The sequence below is a fragment of the Nematolebias whitei genome, chromosome 6, assembly GCF_014905685.2.
Source record: "Nematolebias whitei isolate Nwh7 chromosome 6, NemWhi1, whole genome shotgun sequence".
NCBI classification, from domain to species: Eukaryota; Metazoa; Chordata; class Actinopteri; order Cyprinodontiformes; family Rivulidae; genus Nematolebias; species Nematolebias whitei.
The window spans coordinates 18029885-18054303 of record NC_056503.1 but is presented as its reverse complement, the minus strand read 5'-3'; the positions used below and the strand labels follow the sequence as shown (position 1 = coordinate 18054303).

The following is a 24419-nucleotide window of genomic DNA, read 5'->3' as shown; positions in this document are numbered from 1 at the left end:
ACACACACACACACACACACACACACACACACACACACACACACACAAAGCCAATTAGTAAAAAAACATTTATCTAAAGAAACCAGTATATTGTGTTGAATCGTCACTTCATAGTCTTCCATCCTGATCAAGCACACTGGCAACAGTGGAAAGGAAAAACTCCCTTTTAACAGGAAGAATCCTCCAGCAGTACCAGGCTCAGGAGGAGCGACCATCTACTTTGGCCGGCAGAAGTTTGAGAGGACAGGAAGGAGATCATACCTGAGAAGTCTTGCAGTGTGTTTTGCCCAGGATATTGTGTTGCCCACCACCAGGCATGTCCACCGATCAGCAGGCCTCCTCCTTCTGCCACAAAGTTTTGGATTTTTTCAGGATCTTCTTCACTCCATACTGTGCACACATAAACACTCAGGTCTTGCCTGAATGGTGTTTTTTCACATTCCAACCCTAAGTTGGGTAAAATCTTGACCCTTGGACTCAATCCTACGACCCCATTCCTGCCTTGGTCCAGCCAATGAAGTACATTTTTCCAAAATGATGCCAAGTTCTAGAAAAATTTGGAAATGATTAATGATATGAAAGAAAAAGCACAAATAGCTTTTTATTCAAAACAAAAAATGTATAATGGCCTTATGTTAAAAAAAATGTAAACTTCATTTTTGTCATGATTCTCTCGAGGGCACAAGGAATGGGTCCAAAAACAGATTCCACAACTGATGCCATTATTTAACAAAGCACTGGACTTACAGGACAACATCACTGGTCTCAGATGACAAAGTTAAAACATAAATGTCTAGAGGGAACTCTGAGGTAAACTAGGGGGAGAATTGTGACATTAACATAGAAGATAAACTACCTAGTGTAGACAATGCTCTAAGGAGGAAACACACAAATAAACAGAACCTGAAAATCAGAATAAGAAAACAGAGAAAAACAAAAACAGAGAAATTAATGAGGAAACCCAATCCTCAAAGTTATAACCATTTTCAATATATTTAGTGTATTGTGAAAATAAAATGTTATTAAATTAGAAAAAAAAAAGCACAAAATGATGCTTCTACAACTTTACCTCAGATCCCATAAAGGTTTCATGTGTCGTCAGAATAACTCGTCCCTTCCCAAAGTAGGATCCTGCCAGGAACACATGTCCATCGTTCGTGGCACCGATGGGAAAGGAAAGAGGGCCGTGGATCAGAGCGTCAGAGAAAGCAGCATCGCCCCGGGTGTCAAACTCTGAGACCCCTTTCAGCAGAAACTCCAGATCCTCCTTAAAACTCAACTTATAGCTGTGTTACAGGAAGAAAATAGAGAGAATCACATCTTATACGATGGATGATGATGACAAATGAACTTCAAAATCAATAAACATTATTCAACAAAAGCTTTTTTTATGTCAGGCCTGGACTTTTGGTGTGTTTGTGGATGCAAAAATAAAACAAACATTATTGTAACATTATGTTGACTGGTACAATTCACACATAATGGACAAATAATGACAAACATTTTTTAAAATTGCACACTGGTTTTATTAAACTGTGTATTTGTAGTGGAATCGTTTTTGTAATATATAAAGAAAATTAAAACTTGCTATGAAAGAAATAAACACTTACTCTAAGGTTTTCCAGGAGGTTGGGATTTCAGGGCTGATGGTCAGGTTTTCTCCTTTTGCATATTGTGCTGAAAAGTAGATCCCTGCCACCCCTGAGACTTTATTACCAGGAAACTGGAGGATTAGGTTTTCGTTGGGGTTTTGTGAAGTCCAGTACCATGCTTGTCCTCCTAACAGCACTCCTCCTCCTGCTTTCATGAAGGCTACCAGATCTCCTGCATGTTCACCAACACGGTAGGCATCTGATACAAACACACTAACTCCCAGATTTGCACTAAAGCCCTCAACAACACTGACTTGGAAGTTGGATTTGCTCAGCTTATCAGCAACTGCTTTCAGGTTTTTGTGCACCCCCAATGATATGTTTTCAGGTTCCCCCCCTCCCAGCCAGATCAGAGCATTCTCTACCAGATCAGGAGCCAAACTCAAGTACTGCTCATGGCCCAGGACCACAATTCTTCCTCTGCCGTACAGCGAAGCAGCCATGAGGACATGACCATCACTGTCCATCAATACAGGAAAGGCATTTTCTCCAGCCAGCACCAGGTTGCAAGGAACACTGGAGCTCCACAGGTCCAGCTGCTTCAGGCCTTTCACGAGAGACTCGTAGGCTTTTTCATGGTAAGACTGGGTCATCTGATCTGACATGGTGAGAAGATACTCTGTAGATTAAAGAAAGAAGACAGCAAATAATAAAGCTCTTTTTGTAAATGAAATGTGATAGAGATCTTCTTTCCTGTGTGCAACAGACAAGACAAAAGTAACAATATTCATATTTTGCAGATCTGTCATGTTACTTACAACATTTGATATGTTTCTTATTCAAACAACAAAGTAACATTTACCTGAATGCAACTTTGGATTTTAGCAGTCTCAGGTTTCCAACAACTCATTCAGTGAGGATTGGTGTGAATGGCAAAAAATGTCAGAGATGATGTGAAGACGCTCTCTTCTGTTCTTATTTAAATAAGAAGAGAAAGATCATTCAGGGAGGAGCTAAATCACCAACCAATGAACAATGAAGGTTGACAGTCTTTTTTTTTTAGTTCTCTTCTCTTTACAGTAACAGTTACGCATATGTTAATTATTGTTCCTGAGAATTGAGTCAACTTCTAAGAAAGGTTTTACTGGCAGTCTGTCAAAAATTTGACCTTCAGTAATATTTTACTTGAGACACTATGCCTCCTGTTTAACACAAATATTATTCTGCCATCTCTGACTTAATAGTTTTTGATATTCCCCGAATGACCAACTTGTTGCTGTTCCAGATAAGAACCATAAACCATTTCACATTTACAATGAAATGGCTGCACAGACCAGTTCTTCCTTGAATGGTTAATAAATTACAGGTGAAGTGTCAACGTCCTGCTTTTTTTTTTTTTTTTGTCTATATTCTGATTTACCTCATTTTGTATTTTGCTTTGTGTGTTACCTGTTGTTTTGTCTGTACAGCACTTTGGTTGGCCTTGTTGCTGTTTTAAGTGCTTTATAAATAAAGTGGTATGGTATGCTCAGGTGTGAGTTTTGAGTGGAACCAAAAGAGACAGCAGAACTCAGCTAGACTGAAGCGGTGTGTGTGTATGTCGAACGTCTCCTTAGTGACATTTAATGAATTAAGTCACTTAATCCATCCACTATTGCACTGGAATTGAACAAAGAATGCAAGTAAACAATGTTTTGGTGCAAGATATTTAAGTGGGTAGGAGTTACACTGTGGAGAAGAACAGAGGTCATTTTGAATCCGTTGCTTGTTTGAGGTGATGCAGAGTGATGGATCCTGGCAAGTAGAGGGAGGAATTTCATCCACAACCAGGAACAATGGTGGAGCCAGGGGGTGTAAAATGGTGGCCTTGACCACCAAATATTAATATTAGCCACCCCAATAAGTTGAGGGAACTCTACTTTTAAGCAATATAAAAACTAGAATGCAAACAAGTCCACAAGTTCTGAGGGAGCAACCTGCCCCTGGAGTGAGTCTAAACACCTCTCATTCAAAACTCACCTGTTTCTGTGTCCATGCCCCCACTGAGCAAGAAGCCGATGCAGCTCGGCAGAAGTCGCCTCACCCAGGAGGAGAGAGAGAGGAGGAATTGTGGGAACGAAGGACATACTGTTACCAATGCCCCTTTTCCATAGGGACGGCTCGGAACGGTTTGACTCGGCTCAGTTCAGCTCAAATCGGTTCAGCTCCATACATGTTGCTTTTCCATATACTTCAGTACCGCTTCTAGTGGGCGGGCCCAGAATCCAATTCGCCTTACCAGCTGGTGGTAAGTGCTCCATGAACCAGATTCTACAAAAACATATATATTTAACATTTTATAGTTTTTCTTCATCTTTTGATGTATTTGCACTCGTATCTACTTTTATTGTTCAATTTAGATGTGTGGTTTTGTTTCTTGTATACAGATTTTTATTTTTATTTTTGTAAGGATGGTACTATTTACTGGCTCTGTGTCTGTTTCCCTAGTGTTTCCTTGTCAGTTTAATTGTTGCCACCTGTGTCTCGTCACACCTGTTGTAATCACGTCTGGTCTCGTCCTTGTATATAAGCCTCCTGTTCTGTGTTGTTCCTTTGTCGGGTCGTATTCGTTGGGTCTCCTGTGTTCTCCTGCGTCTTCTGAGTCTTCCCTGAGTTTCCTGAGTCCTCCCTGAGTTTCCCTTTGAGCCATCCGTTTTCATGTAAGTCTTGCTGCCACGTCAGCTATTATTTTGTTCTTTATTTTCTATTAAAAATACTTATTTTTGTAATCTGCCGAGTTGAGTCCTGTCTGCACTACTGGGTTCGTTCCTGACCACCAAATCCTGACAATTTTAGCTTTGTGTAGATGAACAGATGTTTGACATGGGCCTAGTCCACTACATTTGCTTTAAAGTTTTATTCTTATTTGTGATTTAGAATAAAGTTGTTGCTCTTCTTTAAACATGTTTGAGGGAAATATTCCTGAGAGATCCAATAATGTTGTGTATTTTGTATGATGTTTCAGCTGAGTTAACTTTAATTAACAGATTATTTAATAAAGTCATTAAATTGAAAACAGGATTTCATGATAAAGCCGGCATCATTTATTTGTCTTTTTTTAATCTTCACTGATTAAAAAAAAAAAAAAAAAAAAAAACTAAATTTGTTTTATACATAAAATGTTTTTAAAAATCAACAAAGTCCATGCTCAATAATCCAGGTCTACTATCCAACATTTTTCATTCATGTCATCTGGACAGTTTCTTTTTTTTTTTGTGCTGAAACGTTTCACCTTCCATCTGGAAGACTTCATCAGTCAAGGAAACACACAACACAAAACTGATTCTTCCCCCAACAGCTTACTCCAAAGTGGAACAAACCAGTTGTTCTTCTCAGAGGTCACAAAGGTGCAGGACTTCAAGTACCGTATTTAGATCCAATATTCAGGAAAATGGGAAGTGTGGTAAAGAGGTGAAAAATAGAGTCCAGGCAGGATGGAGTGGATGGAGAAAAGTTTCAGGAGTGATTTGTGACAAAAGGGTGTCAGCAAAGGTCAAAGGAAAAGTTTACAAGACAGTGGTGAGACCAGCTATATTGTATGGAGACACAGACATGGACAAAAAGACAGGAGAATGAACTGTAAGTGGCAGAAATGAAGATGTTGATGTTCTCATTAAGAGTGACAAGATGAGATCATCAGATGTACAGCACAGGTTGAACAACTGGGAGATAAAGTTAGAGAGACCAGACTGAGATGGTTTGGACATGTCCAGAAAAGGGACAGTGGGTATATTGGTAGAAGGATGTTAGAAATGCAGCTGCCAGGAAAAAGACAAAGAGAAGACATATGGATGCAGTTAGAGAGGACATGGAGGTAGTTGGAGTGAGGACAGAGGATACAGAGGACAGAGAGAGGTGGAGGAGGACAACTCGCTGTGGCAACCCCTGAAGAGGGAAAAGCCAAAAGTAACCAATAAACTAAAAATTAAACATTTTGTGCCATGCTCTCTAAAATATTTCTTGAATCAACCGTTTACTTATGTAAATGTAAATGTTTAACAACCCGTTAAAATACACCAGAATGCAGGAAATATACGGCATTCAGAATTTTCTGGAGGTGGACCTGCAGACTTCCTCACCAGTGTTCCCCCTCCACATTACAAATGATTCTGACACCAATGAAATAATCATCTGAAAAAAGAGATTTACAAGTTCAAGTATCTCTATTGTCATTTGCATCACATGTGGTACATGAGGTGGTACGAAATTGTGTACTTAAGGTCCCAGTTACACCCCAAAATAGCAAAAGTATAATGTACAAAAAGAAACATAATATAAGGATCTAAGATATACACTAAGATATATGCTAATAGAAACGCTAAACGTCTAAGATGTACGCTAAACACTAGTACTGTAAATCATTCAAACAGCAACCCGAACATGAATAAGCAGAATAAAGGCAAGAGATCAGCAGCATGGATCTTACATACAGAAAAAGGAGGAATTAAAGTTTTCAAAAGCAATATCTCAGAATGAATAGCAGCTCTGCCAACATGCAGCCACCTTGAGAGGTTCAATTCTAGAACTCAGCAAAACAGCAGAAAATGATGTAAAGAAAAGTGTTGGAGTTGCCCTTTAACTCATTCTCACTCTCGAACGTTCGAGATAGAACTGTTTCCTTCAGAGGAAAAATGATGATAGTGTTATTAGAAAGTGCAACACGTTATTTTATTTTTTAAATTTAATATTTTATATTTTTATTTATTCTTTTCTTTTTTAAGGTTTGAATATATGTGAAGACTTATTTGAACAGAATATATATTCTGATATTGTTGAAAAGAATGTGATGTAGAGAATAATGTTGGAGATGTGCACTCATGTTGAAATAAATTTACATGAAGCAACCCTTACTTGCACTGAAATGGAAATAGTTTAGAAAAATACACTGAATCACAAGGCTTTAAAGAACAGTGCACTTAATGTTAACTTGTAAGGTTAAAATTATATGATTTGAATAAAAATAGGTTGTGATCTAAAATGGGCCAGTCTGAGGCATGAAACGCCAGGGCTGAAAAGAAGTCCCACTCGGTCCTGGTCTCCAACCTTTGTTTTCATTCATTCAACTTTTAGTTAAACAGGTTAGTCCCATTGAGCTACGAGGACTCCTTTACAAGACCTGGATTTTAACAAAGAGAGATGACAATAGCGGACAATAATGACAACAATTGACAGTCACAAACGATGTATACAAAGGTTTTTTTTTTTTTTACAATTGAAAACAAAATTATAATTAAAAGGAAATGTAGCGAAAAAAACAGCTAGATTATGAGGCAGTGTAGAAAACTAAAATCAGGAACATGTCTGCATTGGTTCTTAACAGTTGTTTAAAGCCACTTAGAGAGGTCAAGGTCGAGAGTTTCAAATCCTTTTGCAAGGCATTCCAGGAAACAGGAGCAGAGAAGGGTAAGGCTCTTTTGCCTAGTTCAGTTCTCACTGAGAGGACACTGCATGTAATAATGTCCTGAGAGAGCATGCTGTAGCTGCACTCTACCTTTTTGCGCCACAAACCGATTTTATGCAACACTCATGCGGCCAGGACAGAGTATCGCAGAGCCGTGCACAGATGGAAAGAAGACAAATTACAGGTGTCATTTCAAATATTGCTGGCATCAAAAAACTATGAAAGATGCCGAAAAAAATACTTGTTTAATGTGATTGTATCAAACACAACAAAATTCATGTTCAATAATCCAGGTATACAATCCCACAAATTTCAGTCAGGTCACTTTTTTTTTGTGTGCTGAAACATTTCATCTTCCATCCAGAAGGCTTCATCAGTCAAGGAAACACGCAACACAAAACTGATTCTTCCCCCAACAGCTTACTCGAAAGTGGAACAAACCAGTTCTGTTGGTGCTAAGATAATTTCTTTGGCACGCCCCCTCCTTCGCTGCCAGCCCTCTTCCTCGTCGACAGTCATGTCAAACTGGTTCAAAACCAACAAAGTCCATGCTCAATAATCCAGGTATTCAATCCAACAATTTTCAATCAGGTCATCTGGACAGTTTCTTTTTTTTTTTGTATCAAACAGTTACAATCCTCATATTTTATTTAAAGTAATTGGTTCTGTTATTAATGCACCACAAACAAATTGTATTGAATCTTCACCTGCTGTATGTGAAACCTTTCTAAATTTATTTTTGTTGAGAAAGTCAATTCCACCATGGTCAGATCTCACCTTCTGCTCATGACCCATCAGTCTTTGTGCCATGCGCTGCTGTTTTTGACAGCCTTGAACCTGTGACTCTGTCATCTCTGCAGAAGGTGGTTAGTCATTTAAAGCCAACAGGTTCTCCAAATGATGCTATTCCTCCTCGCTTATTTAAAGAGGTTTTCCTCACTGTAGGGCCTTGGATCCTTGTTCTTCTGAAGAGCAGTCTGTCCTCTAGTGTGGTCCCTGGAAATTTTTAACATGCAACTGTTCATCCTCTGATTAACAAACTCACTCTTGACCCCTCTGCTCTTTCTAACTACAGGCCAATCTCTGAACAGCCATTTCTTTTGAAAATTCTCGAGAAGGTGGTGTACAGCCAACTATCAGCATATTTGAAAGAACAGAACATTCTCGAGGTTTTATAGTCTGGTTTTAAATCTCTACACAGCACAGAATCTGCCTATTTAAAAGTTACAGCATACATACATTCTGTGTCTGCCTTTGTGACCACATGTCCTCCTCTGCTCCTCTCTTGTGTGGGGTTCCAGAGGGGTCAGTCTTAGGCCCCCTCCTCTTCACGCTGTACCTACTCCCCCTTGGCTCTATTTTTAGAAAATATGGGATTCAATTCAATTCAATTCAGTTTATTTATATAGCGCCAAATCACAACAAAGTTGTCTCAGGGCACTTTACAGGAACATTCACATACATAAAAGCCAATTAGTAAAGTTCTCTATCTAAGGAATCCAGCAGACAAGTTGAATCTTGGCTTCGTTGCAGTCTCCCATCCTGAGCAAGCACAGTGGCAACAGTGGAAAGGAAAAACTTCCTTTTAAAAAGGAAGAAACCTCCAGCAGAACCAGGCTCAGGACAAGCGGCCATCTGCTTTGACCTGCTGGTTGAGAGGACAGGAAGGAGAGACAGACGAACATAGAATGGTAGGTCCAGGTATAGGTCCAGGTGTACCTGAAAGACAAAAAAACACATGTTAAGGATAGAAAAAATAATTACAAATACAAAACAGGTTGAGCAGAGTAAGTAAAGACAGTAGCAGAGTGAAAATTGTGGTCAGTTTGTCCTCCAGCAGTCTAAGCCTATACTGTAGCAGCATAACTAAGGGACAGCTCAGGAAACCCAAGCCGACCCTAACTATAGGATTTAGCAAAAAGGAAAGTCTTAAGCCTAGTTTTAAAACTGGATAATGTGTCAGCCTCACGGACAGAGATTGGAAGTTGGTTCCACAAGAGAGGAGCCTGATAACTGAAAGATCTGCCTCCCATTCTGTTTTTGTAAATTCTAGGAACCACAAGTAAACCTGCAGTCTGAGAGCGAGGTGCTCTGTTAGGAAAATATTTACCAATAGGATCTGTAATATAAGATTCCCTTTCATTGTTACGCAGATGATACACAGATATATCTCCTGCTAAAGAGAAAGGATTCTACCCCTGTGGTCCCTCTTTTTTCATGTCTGGAGGACATAAAAAGCCCAGATAGCTTTGAACTTCTTAAAGTTCAATGAGGAAAAGACTGAGGTTGTTACGATTACGCGGGGAACCCAGATAGTATGAGACCCAGAACGAGGCAGACACAGGGAAAATACAAAAGAACAGTGTTTATTATGTACAGTGATTATTCACACTCTGGAACTCAGCACTCCTGGAAAGAGGGACAACAGGTTAGTGTTGGTCCAGAGGGGAAGACCTGAGTGGTTGTTTGAAGGAGGTTTTGTCCTTACAGTCCAAACCCAAAGGAGGAGAGCTGGTCCTTCAGTCCAGGGAGAGAGCAGCAGAGGGGAATCCAACGAGGGTCTAAGGGAACGAGGAAGGCTGGCAACTGGAGGCAAAAATGGCACGAGGAATACCTGACAGGCCGAGGGATCCAGGTCAGGTCACGAGGAGAATCCAAAAACACGAGGAACCAGGAAACTGGAAAAGAGAACACAGGTGAACAAATTCTTTTCACCTAGACATATCTAGCTCAACAGTACTATACCATGAGAGGTGATATGCCCCAGCGATGAGTCACACTGGGCTGCAGCCTTTTGTAGACGGAGAGGCTCATCAGGCTGATGGCCGCCAGGTGTTGGTAATCAGCGGCCATCAGCAAGGCAGGCTGCAGGCAGTGGGACCCTTACAGAGGTGATGGTCTTTGGAAGCTCCACTGAGACTCCCAATGTAGATGCTGGTTCCTTAGCCCAGTATATCAGGCCAACTATTACAAACCTAGGGGTCAAAGTTGATGCTGGACTAAAATTAGAAAACTACAGCAGAGCTGTTGTTAAAACTAGTTTTTTCCAGTTGAGGCAGCTGGCTAAAGTTCATTCAGCCTTTATTTAGACAGGTAAATCCCATTGAGCCTCGAGGACTCATTTACAAGAGAGACCTGATTTCAACAAAGAATGATGACAACAATGGACAACAGTGACAACAAGTGAAGCCGATTCTTTCTCAGCGACATTTTGAAACAGTAATCCATGCCTTTGTTACCACTCAGCTGGATTACTGTAGCACACTCTATACAGGAATCAGAGACTCGTGTATCTCTCAGCTTCAGAGAATACAAAATGCTGTTGCACGGCTTTTAACAGGCACACAAATGTTTGACCACATTTCCCATTTTAGCTTCCCTACACTGGCTGCCTGTTCATTTTAGGATTCATTTTAAAATTATTTGATTTGCCTTAAAAGCTTTAAATGGACTTGCCCCACCTTATTTGTCTGAGTTGCTACATCCATACACGCCCTCTCGATTCCTCAGGTCATATGCAGCTGCTCCTGGGTGTGCTGAAGACAAAGTGTAAGCTCAGAGGAGATAATGCTTTTGCTGTTGCAGCTCCTAAACTGTGGAACGACCTTCCATTGAACATCAGACAAACCTCTTCCCTGTCTGATTTTACATGCCTTCTTAAAATCCATCTCTTCTCCGTGGCCTTTGACACCATCTGAAAATGTTGACTTTTAATAATTTTAATTGCTGTTTATTATCTGACTGCATGCTTATTTTATTATGTATTCTGTACATCACTTTGGTCCTGTGGGTGTTTAAAGTGCTCTATAAATAAAGCTGGTATGGTATGGTATGGTTTGGTATGGTATGGTATGGTATGGTATGGTATGGTATGGTATGGTATGGCATGGTAACAGTTTTTTCACAGACCAGCTGCAGGGGTGCGAGTGTGAGGCAGATCATGTTTAAACCAAAACACAATAAAATGCATCTCCATGTGGTGAAACGGTTTCATAGGTTTCAGGACTTCTGCATAGCCAGTCTCTACATAGCACACATGTGCTCGGGTGCTCATAGTGTGTGAAGCCCTTGATGCAATAAACCCATAATTTAAAACTTGGTGTTTTCTTTTAAATGCACTTTTCTTTTTGGTGGCAGTTGTTCTGCTGTCTCAGCATCACACCTTTTCCTCGTTCGGAAGAAGCTCTCCAGTGACGTTTGTTTTATGTGTATTTATCTTTTATTTTATTTTTTTTACTAATGTCCGTTTGAGAGCTTACCTATGCATCAAAAGTAAACTGAAACTGAGTCAAGTGTTAAAATTGCATGAACAAAAGTGATTAAATTTCAAAACTAAACATTATGCAGACTAATAAAAATAGAAAAAAATAAAATACAATTCTTTTTTGTTTGTTTGTTTATTTCTATGCATCCTGGTACCAAATTATTCAAGGCCCGGTTCTGGTTCCTGGCCTAGTGGTTTGGGACCCCTTGTCAAGAAGAATGGTTCTCAAACTTTTCAGCATTCAACCTACAGAATAAAAAGGGAAGTGAGTGTAACCCTGTTGCCGGTTGAAGTAAACAACCTTGTGTCCATGTTTGCATCCAATTTTCTGTTCTTGGTCAAATTCGTTATACTTTATATTTTGCTATTTTTGGGTGTAACCGGGACCCTGTGCACATAATTTTGTTCCACCTCATGTACCACAAGCTGCAAAACTTTACAGAGAGTGGTGAAGGCTGTACAGAAGTTTGTTGGAGTCAACCTCCCCAAAGAAATTTACACCTCTAGATGTAGGAAAAGGGCCACCTGCATCATGAAGGACCCCACTCACCCAGCACACACACTTTTTGCCCCATTTCCCTCAGGAAGGAGGTTGAGGAGCATTAAGTGTAGAACCACTAGACTGAGGAACAGCTTCTACCCTGAGGCTGTTAGACTCATGAATCTCTAACCAGAACAATCACTGTGAAAAATCACATCATGTTGCTGCTGATCTGTTTCATGTTGCTGCTGATCTGTTTCATGTTGCTGTGTTCATCTACTCACACAGACTCATGTTCGTGCTGCTGTTCGACGTAATGTTTTTATGCTACTAGTGCTTAGTGTATTATTTAGCTGATGTTTTTCTTAGTTCATTTTTTTTAGATCTTATCACTGTTTTTCTTTTACATTTTATTGTTGGATGTAACTGGGACCCTGAGTACATAATCTCGTTCCACCACATGTACCACATGAGATGTTAATGACAAATAAATTTCTCTGACTCGCTCTCTCTGACATGTGATGGATATGGCAATAAAATTGACTTGAACTTGACTTGAACTTGAATATATTTGGGCTTGTCATTACCAGCTCTGAACAGAAAGGGGAACTATGGTCAGTAAAGCAGCTTAGTGAGAAATAGTTCATGAGAATTTCTCAAATTTAAGGAAGTTAACAACTACCAAATAAATTCAAAGGTGACATTTCACAATTTTAAAATTAAAAAGAAAAGTTCAGTCATAGATACACATTAGGAAACTAGTCATGTACACTTTTTTTTGAGGACTTAAGCAGCTCATTTTTGTATTATGATTTTACAAAACTGCTCTATTCTGTTGTTCACGTGCTTTTCTAAAACCTTCCTTTAAAAAATATTCAACAGAAATGACATTAAATCCTGCCGTTATTAAAGGCTTATGTTTTTATAAAAGAAAGTATACTGAACTGATGGCAGCAGCAAAAGAGCTTCAGTAGCTAACTCTGATATATATCATTATTAAACTATAAACTCCCACTGATCTGAGATCATTCACAGCTGGAAAAACAAATTGATTTTTGTGAACTGACAGAAGCTATTGTCATTACCATTTAAGCACCTAAGCTTGTAATGGTTTACAGCAAAAAAAAATGTTTTTTATATATATGTACATTATTTTTCCACACAACAGGTTTTATGTGTGAAAGGATGCAATACATATTTTTAGGCTCTTTCGATGAATGTTTTTTCAAAGAAAAAGGTCAAGTTGCCTTTTATTGAACCATTTAGGATTATGTGGTGCAAAGAAAGATAATTATGATTTTTTTGATTGCGCACAAGCAGTAATCACTTTTTGTCTGAAATATTTAGTCCTTTAGTACCACCATCTGTCTCGCCGCAGTTGTTAACACCCACACACCGCCTCCACTACCTGCATGAAGTCCATTAGGGTTGAGGTGACCACGGTTGAAGCCAGAGTGAGTGCAGTCCTCGATGAGAGCTTGTCTCTCTTCCCAGGTAGACCGCAGGATGCTCCACCCCCAGCCAATGATCGTCTTTCATCTCACCTTGCCAGGACATATTCAGTTCAGTTCAGTTTATTTATACAGCACCAAATCACAACAGAAGTTGTCTCAGGGAACAGAAACATTCACATGCATATAAAGTCAGTTAATAACATTACTGATCTAAGGAGCCAACAGATTGCTTTGAGTTTTCACTTCAGCACAAGCGAGCACAGAGGCAACAGTGGAAAGGAAAACTCCCTCATGAGGAAGAAACATTTAGCAGAACCAGGCTCAGGACAAGCGGCCATCTGCTTCGACCGGCTGGGTTTGAGAGGAACAGGAAGGAGAAAACAAACACAAAATGACAGGTCCTGGGTGGAGGTCATGAAACTTTCTCTAGGAGGAAAGACAAAAGACAGAAATCATATGTTAAGAAATAATAATTACAAATACAAACTATTAATTTGTATGTATTTGGAACTGTTCATTTGATGAAATTTAATTCTTCTTGGTCTGCTGCCTTCATCTCCTCCTACATGTCTCTGCATGAGTGCAGCTACAGCGTGCGCTCTCAGGACATTATTACCTGCAGTGTTCCCTCAATGAGGACTGAACTAGAAAAAAGGGTCTTCTCCTACTCCGCTCCTGTTTCCTGGAATATCTTACAAAAAGATTTGAAGCTCTCAACCTTGACCTCTCTAAGTGTCTTTAAGAATCTGTTGGACTCCTGGCAGGGACCAATGCAGACATGTTCCTGTTATTAGTTTTCTACATTCGCCTTAGAATCTAGCTGTTTTTTGTTCCTTTTTTTAGCCATCCTATTTGTTAAAAAAAAAAAAAAAAAAACTGGAATATGACTTTTTATAATTGTCTATTGTTGTTGCTGTTGTCCATTGTTGTCATCTTTCTTTGTTGAAATCAGGTCTCTCTTGTAAATGAGTCCTCGAGGCTCAATGGGATTTACCTGTATAAATAAAGGTTGAATTTAAAAAAAAAATGAGGTGCCTGATAGGGAATATTTTAAGAGTGATCATTTAAAACTTCTTTTTTGAATACTTTTCATTGTAATCAGCCAACTTGCTTTGACCAGTTTCTGTGTGTGTATCAACACCCATGTGTTACACAAGACTTGTAAACTGTTAAGAATGTTCCAGAAGATGTTTCTAAAATCACAGACCTTGTTTGTTTTATCAAAATACTTACTGTCCTTGTTTTTCTTTGTGCCACGTCTGTGTAAAAACCTTGTTATCAGCAAACTGTCACCAATAAAATAATAATAACATTTACAAGTCTTGTGTAACAGATAACTGGGTGTTGACACACACACAGAAACTGGTCAAAGCAAGTTGGCTGATTACAATGAAAAGTATTCAAAAAAGAAGTTTTAAATGATCACTCTTAAAATATTCCCTATCATTTCCCCACTGTTTATTATTTAAAACTGATTTAACAATGAATATGAGAATCAAATATATAAACCACACAAGAAAGACAAGAATTAGTATTCATAGAACGCATTCCTTGCAAGGAGGGACAGAGATTCTAACAGGGTCAGAACCAAAGTCCACAAACCCATCAGTGACCAAATGACCAAGTCCATCCATCCATCCATTTTCTTTACCCGCTTATTCCATTTTGGGTCACGGGGGTCGCCGGTGCCCATGTCCAGCAATCACTGTGCGAGGGGCGGGGTACACCCTGGACGGGTCGCAAGTCCATCACAGGGACACATAGAGACAAACGAGACAAACAACCATTCACTCTCTCACTCACACCTAGGGACAATTTAGTTACCAATCAGCCTAACATGCATGTTTTTGGTCTGTGGGAGGAAACCGGAGTACCCGGAGAAAACCCACGCATGCACAGAGAGAACATGCAAACTCCACCCAGAAAGGCCCCTGGACCGGGGTTTGAACCAGGGACCTGCTCGCTGAGAGGCAGCAGCTCTACCAGTTGCGCCACCGTGCTGCCCAAATGACCAAGTCGACTATCTATATTCACCAGCGGAACTACATGAAAATGAAGTATATAAAATGTATAAAACATTGATTCTTTACAGGCATCTCCCCTCTTCCCCACACATTACATGAAATATTGCTTTTGTAACATGCCTTTGTGTGATTTCAGTTTAGTGACTGATATAAAAATACTCACACTATTTAATCCTTTGGGATATTAACCTGAGGCTCCACAAACCACCTTTGCTCCCTGCCGCCTCCAATGCTGGGCAGGAACTGATAAGCAGAGTAGACAGCGATGTGACGGGTGGTGTCATACAGCATGGCAAAGTGGTACCTGATGGTGCAAAAATCAGGATTTAGGAGCTCTGAACTGCAGAAATGGAAAATTATAGCAACAAAAGTATTTACTTCAAAGCTTATACGATCACAAATATCTCATTATGCAACAGAAAGCAAAGAATAACAATATTTTTGCAATTTATCACATAATACCTGTGGACAAACTGCTGACAGAGATGAGCAGCAGCACCTAGTGTAGTGTCTATCATGTTTTTTGTGTTTTATTTTGTGTGTTTGTTATTTTTTGTGGAAAAATCAACATTAAAAATATTTTCCACTGAGGTCTAAACATCTGGCACAACAGCTGTTTTCCATTGCTAGAAACTGTGGCAAAACTGAACCATTTGATCAGTTTTCAAAACTAACTTATGCAAATATTTGTTTTATTTGTTGATTATCTGTGGTGGCCATCTTGATTTAGGTTGGATCCAAATGGTAATGAGATGTAGTTGTAGTACTGTACATCCAATAAATGTCCGTGAACTTCTGAAAGTTTGTCATCTGTCGCATCATCCAGTGGTTCACAAGGAATTTTACTAATAGATCATCTTCATTTTAGCTGTTACTGTCAAAGTTTTAGTCAAAGATGAGTAGAAATAAGTAGATTATGTAAATTGACATCCAACTATTAATATGCCTATTTAGTTTTTAGCAAAATAACTGTAAAACTGACTGAGTCAGCCAGTTTTGTGTTTGGCCATCTGGAATTGGGTTGAGTCCAAAATGGTAATTAGTTGAAGTTGCACATCTAAGGATTATTTTCTGAGTTTAAATAAACCTCATCCAGTGGTTTGTGAGATATTAGGCTGACATGACAAAACACACACAAACCATGATCATCACTGCTTTGCTTCTGCAGCAGACTATTAAAAGGACTCAAGTGATTTTGAATTAATGTACAACAAATTAACATGTTTACAAGGAAGGCAAAAATTAAAAGTACATAATAAGAAGAAAACACTTTTTTCACATATAAATATCTTGGGGTTTGTGGATGGGACCCCAAATACAGACTCAACATAAGGAGTTCAAAAAAATCCTACAAGTTTATTACAAAGGAAAACAAAGGCTGCTGTGACAGTAAGACTAAACTTACAAAAACCAGGACGATCAGAGATTCACAAGGGGGATCAGGGAAACAAACCTTATGCAGCATAAAGCTAAAAATGAACTGCCGACACGAGGATGAAGAGACTGAACATAAAGAGCAGAGGTGACTGGGAAAGTGGAGGCACCTGAGCTGATTGGTGCCAGAGAACAGGTGACAGGAAATCACAGGAGCACAGAGCTGACTGATGGCAGATGAATAATGAGTCAAAAGAATGCAAGATGAACACAAGAAGGCAGAGCACAAGATACAGAAAGTAAAACAATAACCAAAAAGGGAAATCCAACTTGATCTTAAACACAAAGACAATCAAAAAGTGATTGAAATACTTAGATCATGACAAAATATGCATCATATCATAAAAACATTGGAAATGTTCTGCAGGGACACAGCCCACTGACAATAGTTCCTTTGTTTCCTCCTTTTTGGAAATTTCTTGGCAGCAACCTTTGAACAGAGGGTGTGCAGTCGGCAAGCAATGACATCGTCAGGATGAGGAGAGGAACGAAAACCAACACAATCCATTTCCTGCTTCACATCAGAGCCTGTGGGCAGAAAGTGGAATTTTACATCAGACTGTTCAGACCATGCATTAGGTTTTGTGTAATTTTATAAACATTGTGAACTAAAATAATTATGCTTTACTTTACTGCCTTGTTTAGGAACAAAAGGAAACCAGGCCTTAAACAGTGTAATTCTACTGTGTATCTGCTTTACTTATTTTGTTTTAATGAAAATAATTAAAACAAAACTTTTGTTCATACACACACGTGTATGTATATATATATATATAATTGAAAATTTTCTAAAAAGTGCTGAGCTGATATACAATCACAAAGACGTGAAGATGTAGAAGAACAGACAAAGCATAATGAAACACACACAGTTAATCAGACTTATCTATTCCCATCATTGCTCCAACATTTATTTAATATAAATCTTACATAAATCCCCATAAAAATAAAACATCAGAACCCAACAGCATAGCTGTTTGTTTTGTGTGATTGCTGAATTATCATAGTAATCAGATAAAACAGTAATTAACAGCCTCTGCAGGCAGTTTTTCTTTTTAATTTGGCAATAAACAGCTCACACATCAGGAGAGGGAGTATTAAAGTGAGCTGTTGTACAAAATCAGCTTGAAACATTTTCATTGGGTCTTTATTAAGAAGACATTTCCCATTTAAATCAATCAAAATATTTATCGTTTGTATCTCCAGCTAACTGACTGAATGAATTTTTTTATTTTTATTTAATGTGTTGTTGGTGAGATCAGCCTGCAGGTGGCAATGTTGAGCTGTGAATTCAAGTTTTAAGTAAGTGAATTTACTCTGAACTCATTCCATATTATTTAAATCTTCCTCCACTTGGAAACTATTTTTCATATTCATGCTCCAGCCCCTGATTGGCTGTTTTATCTTTATTCAAACGCAGTTAATTACAGATTTGTTTCAATGGATGCTTTCAAAACCAGAAAAACACCTTCAAAGTGAAGATGATCTTTAACAATGGCACGCCAAGTGACGAGAAGTGATAATCAGCTGCTTGTGTGATATATTATAAGAATTATTTTTATAGGGTTTTTTTATTTGCACCTGAAGATAATTGTAGTGGACTGTGTTTGTCACGGATGGGTCTCTAGTAGAAAGATCACAGAGATTTGGATTCCCCAGGCGCAGATTTAACATAATCCTCGACTCGGAAGCATCTTCAGAAACTGACTTGGGTTCAACAGGAAACTTGTGTGTGAGAGGCACTGGATCAGAACAGAAATTACTCATTAAAAACTGTGCAGTTCAACTAATGAACACAAAGTGCTTTCAACGTGGTTTTAATTGATTTACTTTAATTTTGTCCACTTGTCTGTTAACAAAGTCATTAATGTAATAATTCTGATTCATATTATTGCTTTCCTGTTTTTGATTTTATGTTTCTGTGCATTTTTTTTTTTACATTTTAACTACTTCTGCTCACTTTGCACAATATTAAAACCAAAACATTTAGCTCATTCAGTAAAATCTAGACAAATCTTATGCTTTTCAAAAACATTGTTCTTCTTGGAATCTGCTCCAGCAAACTTCTTTTTTTGTCCCATTCTTTTAGTTTTTAACTAACATTTAGCTACTTTTAGCATTTGCTAGCCTTTTGCTACATTTAGCTACTTTTTGTTGCTTCCAGCTAATCTTGCAACTTGTAGCTTTTTAGTAGTCTTTTAATACCTTTAACTTTTTGCAGTCATTTTTCTACTTTAGCTAGCTTTATGTTTCTGTTAGTTACCCCTTGTTACTAGAGCTGTCATTTCTAACCCGAACCTGGAGTCCAGCCCATCCCGACCCAGATTAGGGCTGGGCCGGGCCATAATAACGTGCTTAATGTGTGAGCCGGGCCGGTGTCTGGCTTTTGATTGTGTCAGCAGATGCGTGCGGCTGACGATACAATTATATGGCAACATGGCTTGCCATAAAACATCAGCCGCATGAGACCATTTGACCAGGCACTGACCGGCCTTGAAAGAGGTTTAAAAAAAAGTTCAGTTAAAGAAAGACATTCAAACAAATGAGACATCTTTGTTCTTTCCTTTACAAGGTGGTGGTGTAATTTAAAAAAAATTCAGCTGCACTCAGCGGACGCGCGCGGCCGATGACCCAAACAGGTGAGATCCCAAAATATCCGACATGTCAGAGCAGGGTCCGTGTATGAATAATGCAGAATGCAGATAGAAGCAGGGATTTAATGAGCTTTGATGGCCATGAAAGGACAAACATCCCTCAGCTCCGATCTTCTGCCCCCTTTCAATCAGTCGTGCGCATCCGCCAACCATTAATAATTGTACAAGCAGTCAAAGCTTAATTAAAAATGTTGTGTGTGTGGGAGGGGGGCTTCGGCTTCGGACCCTTTATTTATACAGGTTAGTCTCATTGAGCCTCAAGGACTCATTTACAAGAGAGACCTGTAATGACCTGATCATGCCAACTTTTGGTGTAAAATAGAAATCTGCACTTAGGACTTGCATCTTTTGTTGATTTTATAGCATCTGTGCATCTAGCTCGGCCTTGTGATACATTAGCTGGAGTTCTAGTTCAAACTCTTCCTTGCTGCTTCTAAGTAAAAGCTCAAAGTTTTCTTGTTCCTTTTTTGGTAGGACACATAGTTTTTCTAGTTCCGCTGACACAGCATGTCATCATTTGTGTCCTCTGGAGGTTCGCTGACTAAGTCATTTTAAGTCGTGATGTCCAGTTCATCGTCAACATCCGGATGATCATCAGCTCCATCTTTCACTTCTTGCAGCCAGGCTAGAGCCTCATGACACACATCATGAACACTCTTCAAGCTGAAATTATCATAGGTTTCACACTCCAACTTCAGTGAGCCCATCATTATAACATCTCAGCTAACCCCTTTCTTTTTAACATTTGCAGCTGTTATCATCTTAGTTACAGCTGTTTTAGCTTGTCCTCACCTTCTCTTCAGTGTCACAAGGTCTAGTTCTCCTGCATACATGGTTGCCAGTCGTGTTTGACTGTATGTTACAAATAACATAGATTAGTCAATTGTAGTTGTTGTTTGTTGCATGGTGAATTACACAGTGAAGTGGGATGAATTGTAACAAAATTAAAATTACAATATTTAGTATTTTATAACATTCAAATAAACAAATTTATAAACATACGTTTTAGAGCTTCATAGCAAATCAAATGAACAAATCACAACCAAAGTTGTTCTGGATTTAAATGACATGTTATAGGCTTAGACTGCTGAAGGACAAATTGATCACATTTCCTCACTCTGCTGCTGTCTTTACTTACTCTACCTGATTGCTTTTGTAATTATTTCTATCACTAACATCTGTTTGTTTTTTGTCTTTCTTCCAGTCGAAAGTGCACCTGGACCTGTCATTTTATGTTTGTTTATTTCTCCTTCCTGTCCTCTCAAACCCAACCGGTCGAAGCAGATGGCTGCTCGTCCTGAGCCTGGTTCTGCTGGAGGTTTCTTCCTGTTCGAAGGGAGTGTTTTCTTTCCACTGTTGCCTTTGTGCTTGCTCAGAATGAGAGACTGTGATGAAGTGATGAACAGGATCTTCTGGCTTCCTTAGATAGAGAACTTTTACAAATTGGCGTTTATAACGTAGGTGAATGTTTCTGTTCATTGCCTTGAGACAACTTCTGTGGTGACTTGGCGCTATAAATAAACTGAATTGGATTTGAGTTGGAACACGTCCATATTAAATCAATCTGTTGCTAGCATCATGCTAATTAACTGCTAATGTACAGAATAAACCCATAGAAAACTGCTAGCATCTTCAGCTAGCTTCAAACTATCCACCTGCATTTTCTGATTGTTTACAATGTACAAAATTATCTACACAACTTACAGGATGCTTAGCATTGTGGTTACAACTCACCATGTTGGGCAATTGAAAATTATTATGATTGAAATAATTGTTTGAAAAAAGGGGCAGGTATAATAAGATTTTTTCTTCTTTCTGCTGCCTTTCATTTTAAATCTTTTGTATCTTTTTTTTATATTGTTATGGAATTGTTTTGTACTTTTTAAAATGAATAAACTTTATACCATACCATACCAATGTATTTGATTGTAAGTAAGAAGCTTTCTTAAGTTTTATTTAGCTCACTGGCTTCTCATAATGGCGGCAAAGACACTTCTGTTTTTTGGTCAAGTCATTTCCAGTTTCCTACAAATTCACTCAAAATCAATGTAAGCACACTTAAGACCCCCCCCCCCCCCCACACACACACACACACACACACACACACACCCAACCCCCGTGAATTAGAATTAGAAGGAGTGAATCCTCTGGCAAATAATGAACCATAAAAATAGTACTTTGGTTCATTGGTGCACTGTAAATGCATTTTAATCTTTCTTGTTCCACAAAAAAACGAAGATTTTTCTGTGATCAGACAATTTACCACCCTCAAATTGTTTATTAGAGGTCTGACAAAGAGTTTGATTAGTCTGTTTTTTTTCTCAGCCAGAACATTTACTCACAAACTGTGAAAACAAGACAAAGTGGAGCGGAGAAGAGCTTCAGCGTCAAATTTGACTTAGCATGTAAAAAAGAGAGACTCAGACAAACTGCCACCTCCAGATGTTCTCGTTGGCTGTTAAGAAGCACGAATCACATTATTTTCCTCACCTCACCGAGTAAAACTGGAGAGTGTTTGCAAAGACAAAGGTTACTCTATAAAACCTCTGCAATGCAGTGGTGACTGTGAATCTCAGCTCAGTGATTAATCACTTGTTCAAATTCTTTACGTCAAACTAACATTTAATGCAGTGCGGTCATTTTCTTCTTATTTGGCCTTTTGATAAATGCTTCAGACACTGAGCACCTATTTGTGGATACACCTGTATCCACACCTGTACTCTTCTAATCATGTATTTCACTGTTAATTTATTTGTTTTAAAGTATGTGTTTCATTTGTAATAATTACAGGGAATCTGTTAGTATAACTGTGTGTTATTGTATTTATTGCACATATTAGTGCTTTTTATTGTCCTTACTTATTTTAAAAATGTCACTAAAGATTTCTGTGCACGTGTACTGATCTTTAGTGCAGAGCACTTACAGTTGATTACCTTCAGTTGCTGTTTTGGAATGGGACTCAGCTAGTACCACATCAAATTTTTGCTCAATATCTGTAAAAATGTACTGAGTTATAGCTGATGTTCTGTTGGCTGAGGTTTATTAGCTCTGGCCCATCTTGAGTCAGATTCACCCACAAGGTTATTCTCTTCAACAATCAGAGAATATCAAATTTTAATCTGTCCAATGGTTCATGAGATATTTTACTAACAGGCACAAGAGATGTGACAGGATCTGTGTATTTTGCTGATTTTGTTCGTAGGCGCTTTGTGTTTTATTTATCATCAGTTTGAATTGTGGTTTTGTGATACTTGTGTTTTTTGGTGTTTGTCTCGCCTCCTCTCCTGCACACAGTATTTGTGTTATTCAAGGATTCAAGTTTATTTATTGTCATTCTCATCACATGTGGTACATGAAGTGGAACGGAATTGTGCACTCAAGGTCCCAGTTACATCCAACAATACCAAAAATATAAATTGTAAAAAGAAACAGTAAATAGGGATCTAAGATATAAACTAAGATATTCACTAAACGAACGCCCAATGGTACGCTAAATTCTAAAATATATGCCAGTCACTAATAGTGCAAAACAATACACTGAACAACAGCAGCACAATTCTCATAGGTTCTGTTCGACTATAATTTACACACTTAATGTGAGCGGAGTCGGGCTCAGAGCTGACCCCAAAACTAACAAAAACTGGGATTTATTCAAAGCATGCAACAAAAATACAGAAACAAGGCGCCAAATGTGAAAAAGAAATAAATCTACAGCAGCAGAGTGGTTCTGATGACAGTGAGGTTATCTTAGCAACATGGTCCAGTTAGCAGCATGATACTGTTAACAGTGAGGTTTCTGTTAACAACATGGTCCAGTTGGCACCATGGTCTGGTAGCGGCGTGGTCTTGTTGTATATGACCTATCGTTTAGGCATAAAATAACTATTAACCACTAGAAGTATGAGAATGTTGCAAATGAATATTTGAACATATGGCAGCCAACATCCGCTTCTTCATTTTCGGGTCGTGGGGTTCACTGGTGCCCATATCCAGCTGTCACTGTGTGAGATGCAGGGGACACCCTGGACAGGTCTCCTGTCTATCAGAGGGACGCATAGAGACAAACAAGACAAACAACCATTCACTCTCTCACTCACACCTAGAGACAGTTTAGAGTTACCAATCAGCCTAACATGCATGTTTTTTGGTCTGTGGGAGGAAATAGGAAAAAAACAACAACAAAAAAACTCCCTAGAAAAATTAGTGACCAAAAAAATGAGATCATGAATACAGGAAGTTGAAATGAGTTTCCTCTGCAGGGCAGCTGGACTCTCCCTTAGAGATAGGGTGATAAGTTCAGTTATCCAGGAGAGACTCAGAGTAGAACCGCTGCTTCTCCACATCAAGAGGAGCCAGTTGAGGTAGTTTGCACATCTGGTAAGGATGCTTCCTGGACACCTCCCTAGGGAGGTGCTTCGGGCATGTCCAACTGGGAGGAAACCCCAGGGAAGACCCAGGACATGCTGGAGACACTATGTCTCTTGGTTGGCCTGGGAACGCCTTGGGGTCCTCCCAGAAGAGCTGGAAGAGGAGGCTGTAGAAAGAGATGTCTGGACCTCTCTGCTCATTTTGCTGCCCCCAAGACCAAAGTCCAGAACAAGAGGACGCTAATGGATGGATGGATGGATGGATGGATGGATGGATGGATGGATGGATGGCAGAAAACCAGAGTACCCAGAGAAAATGCATACATGCATAGAGAGAACATGCAAACTCCACCCAGAAAGTCCCCAGGCTGGAATTTGATCCAGCGATCTTCTCACTCAGAGGCAACAGCTGCGCCACCATGCCGTCCTATTTTTTATTTTTTTAAGCGGGGTGAAGGTCCGCTTGTTAATATGGAGGTGGTGGAGACAAAAACTTGTACTGGGATAAGCTTCAACTTCTAAAAACTTATGTGAGGTCCAGTTTTGTAATATATTGCATGCCAATGATCAACTCAATCTAGTGGTTCATGAAGTATTTTGCTAACAGACAATTAAATTTACACAGACACTGACAGCAACAGGATTATTTTGGCAGATGAAAATAAATGAATGCTATCCAACTTTCTGTTGTAAAAGAATAAAAATAATCAGG

General features: G+C 39.0%; 1 protein-coding gene across 1 annotated transcript in view; it reads right to left on the bottom strand.

Annotated features, from left to right (window-relative positions):
- Positions 1-2257, bottom strand: part of LOC119411146 (TRPM8 channel-associated factor homolog) — a 32698-nt gene extending 30441 nt beyond the window's left edge. The window contains exons 1-3 of the mRNA XM_037678077.1: positions 1611-2257; positions 1070-1286; positions 262-547 (exon numbers count right to left, since the gene is read on the bottom strand). Coding sequence (XP_037534005.1) covers positions 262-547; positions 1070-1286; positions 1611-2257 — 1150 coding nt within the window. The remainder of the gene's footprint in view (positions 1-261; positions 548-1069; positions 1287-1610) is intronic.
- Between the last annotated feature and the right edge of the window lie 22162 nt (positions 2258-24419).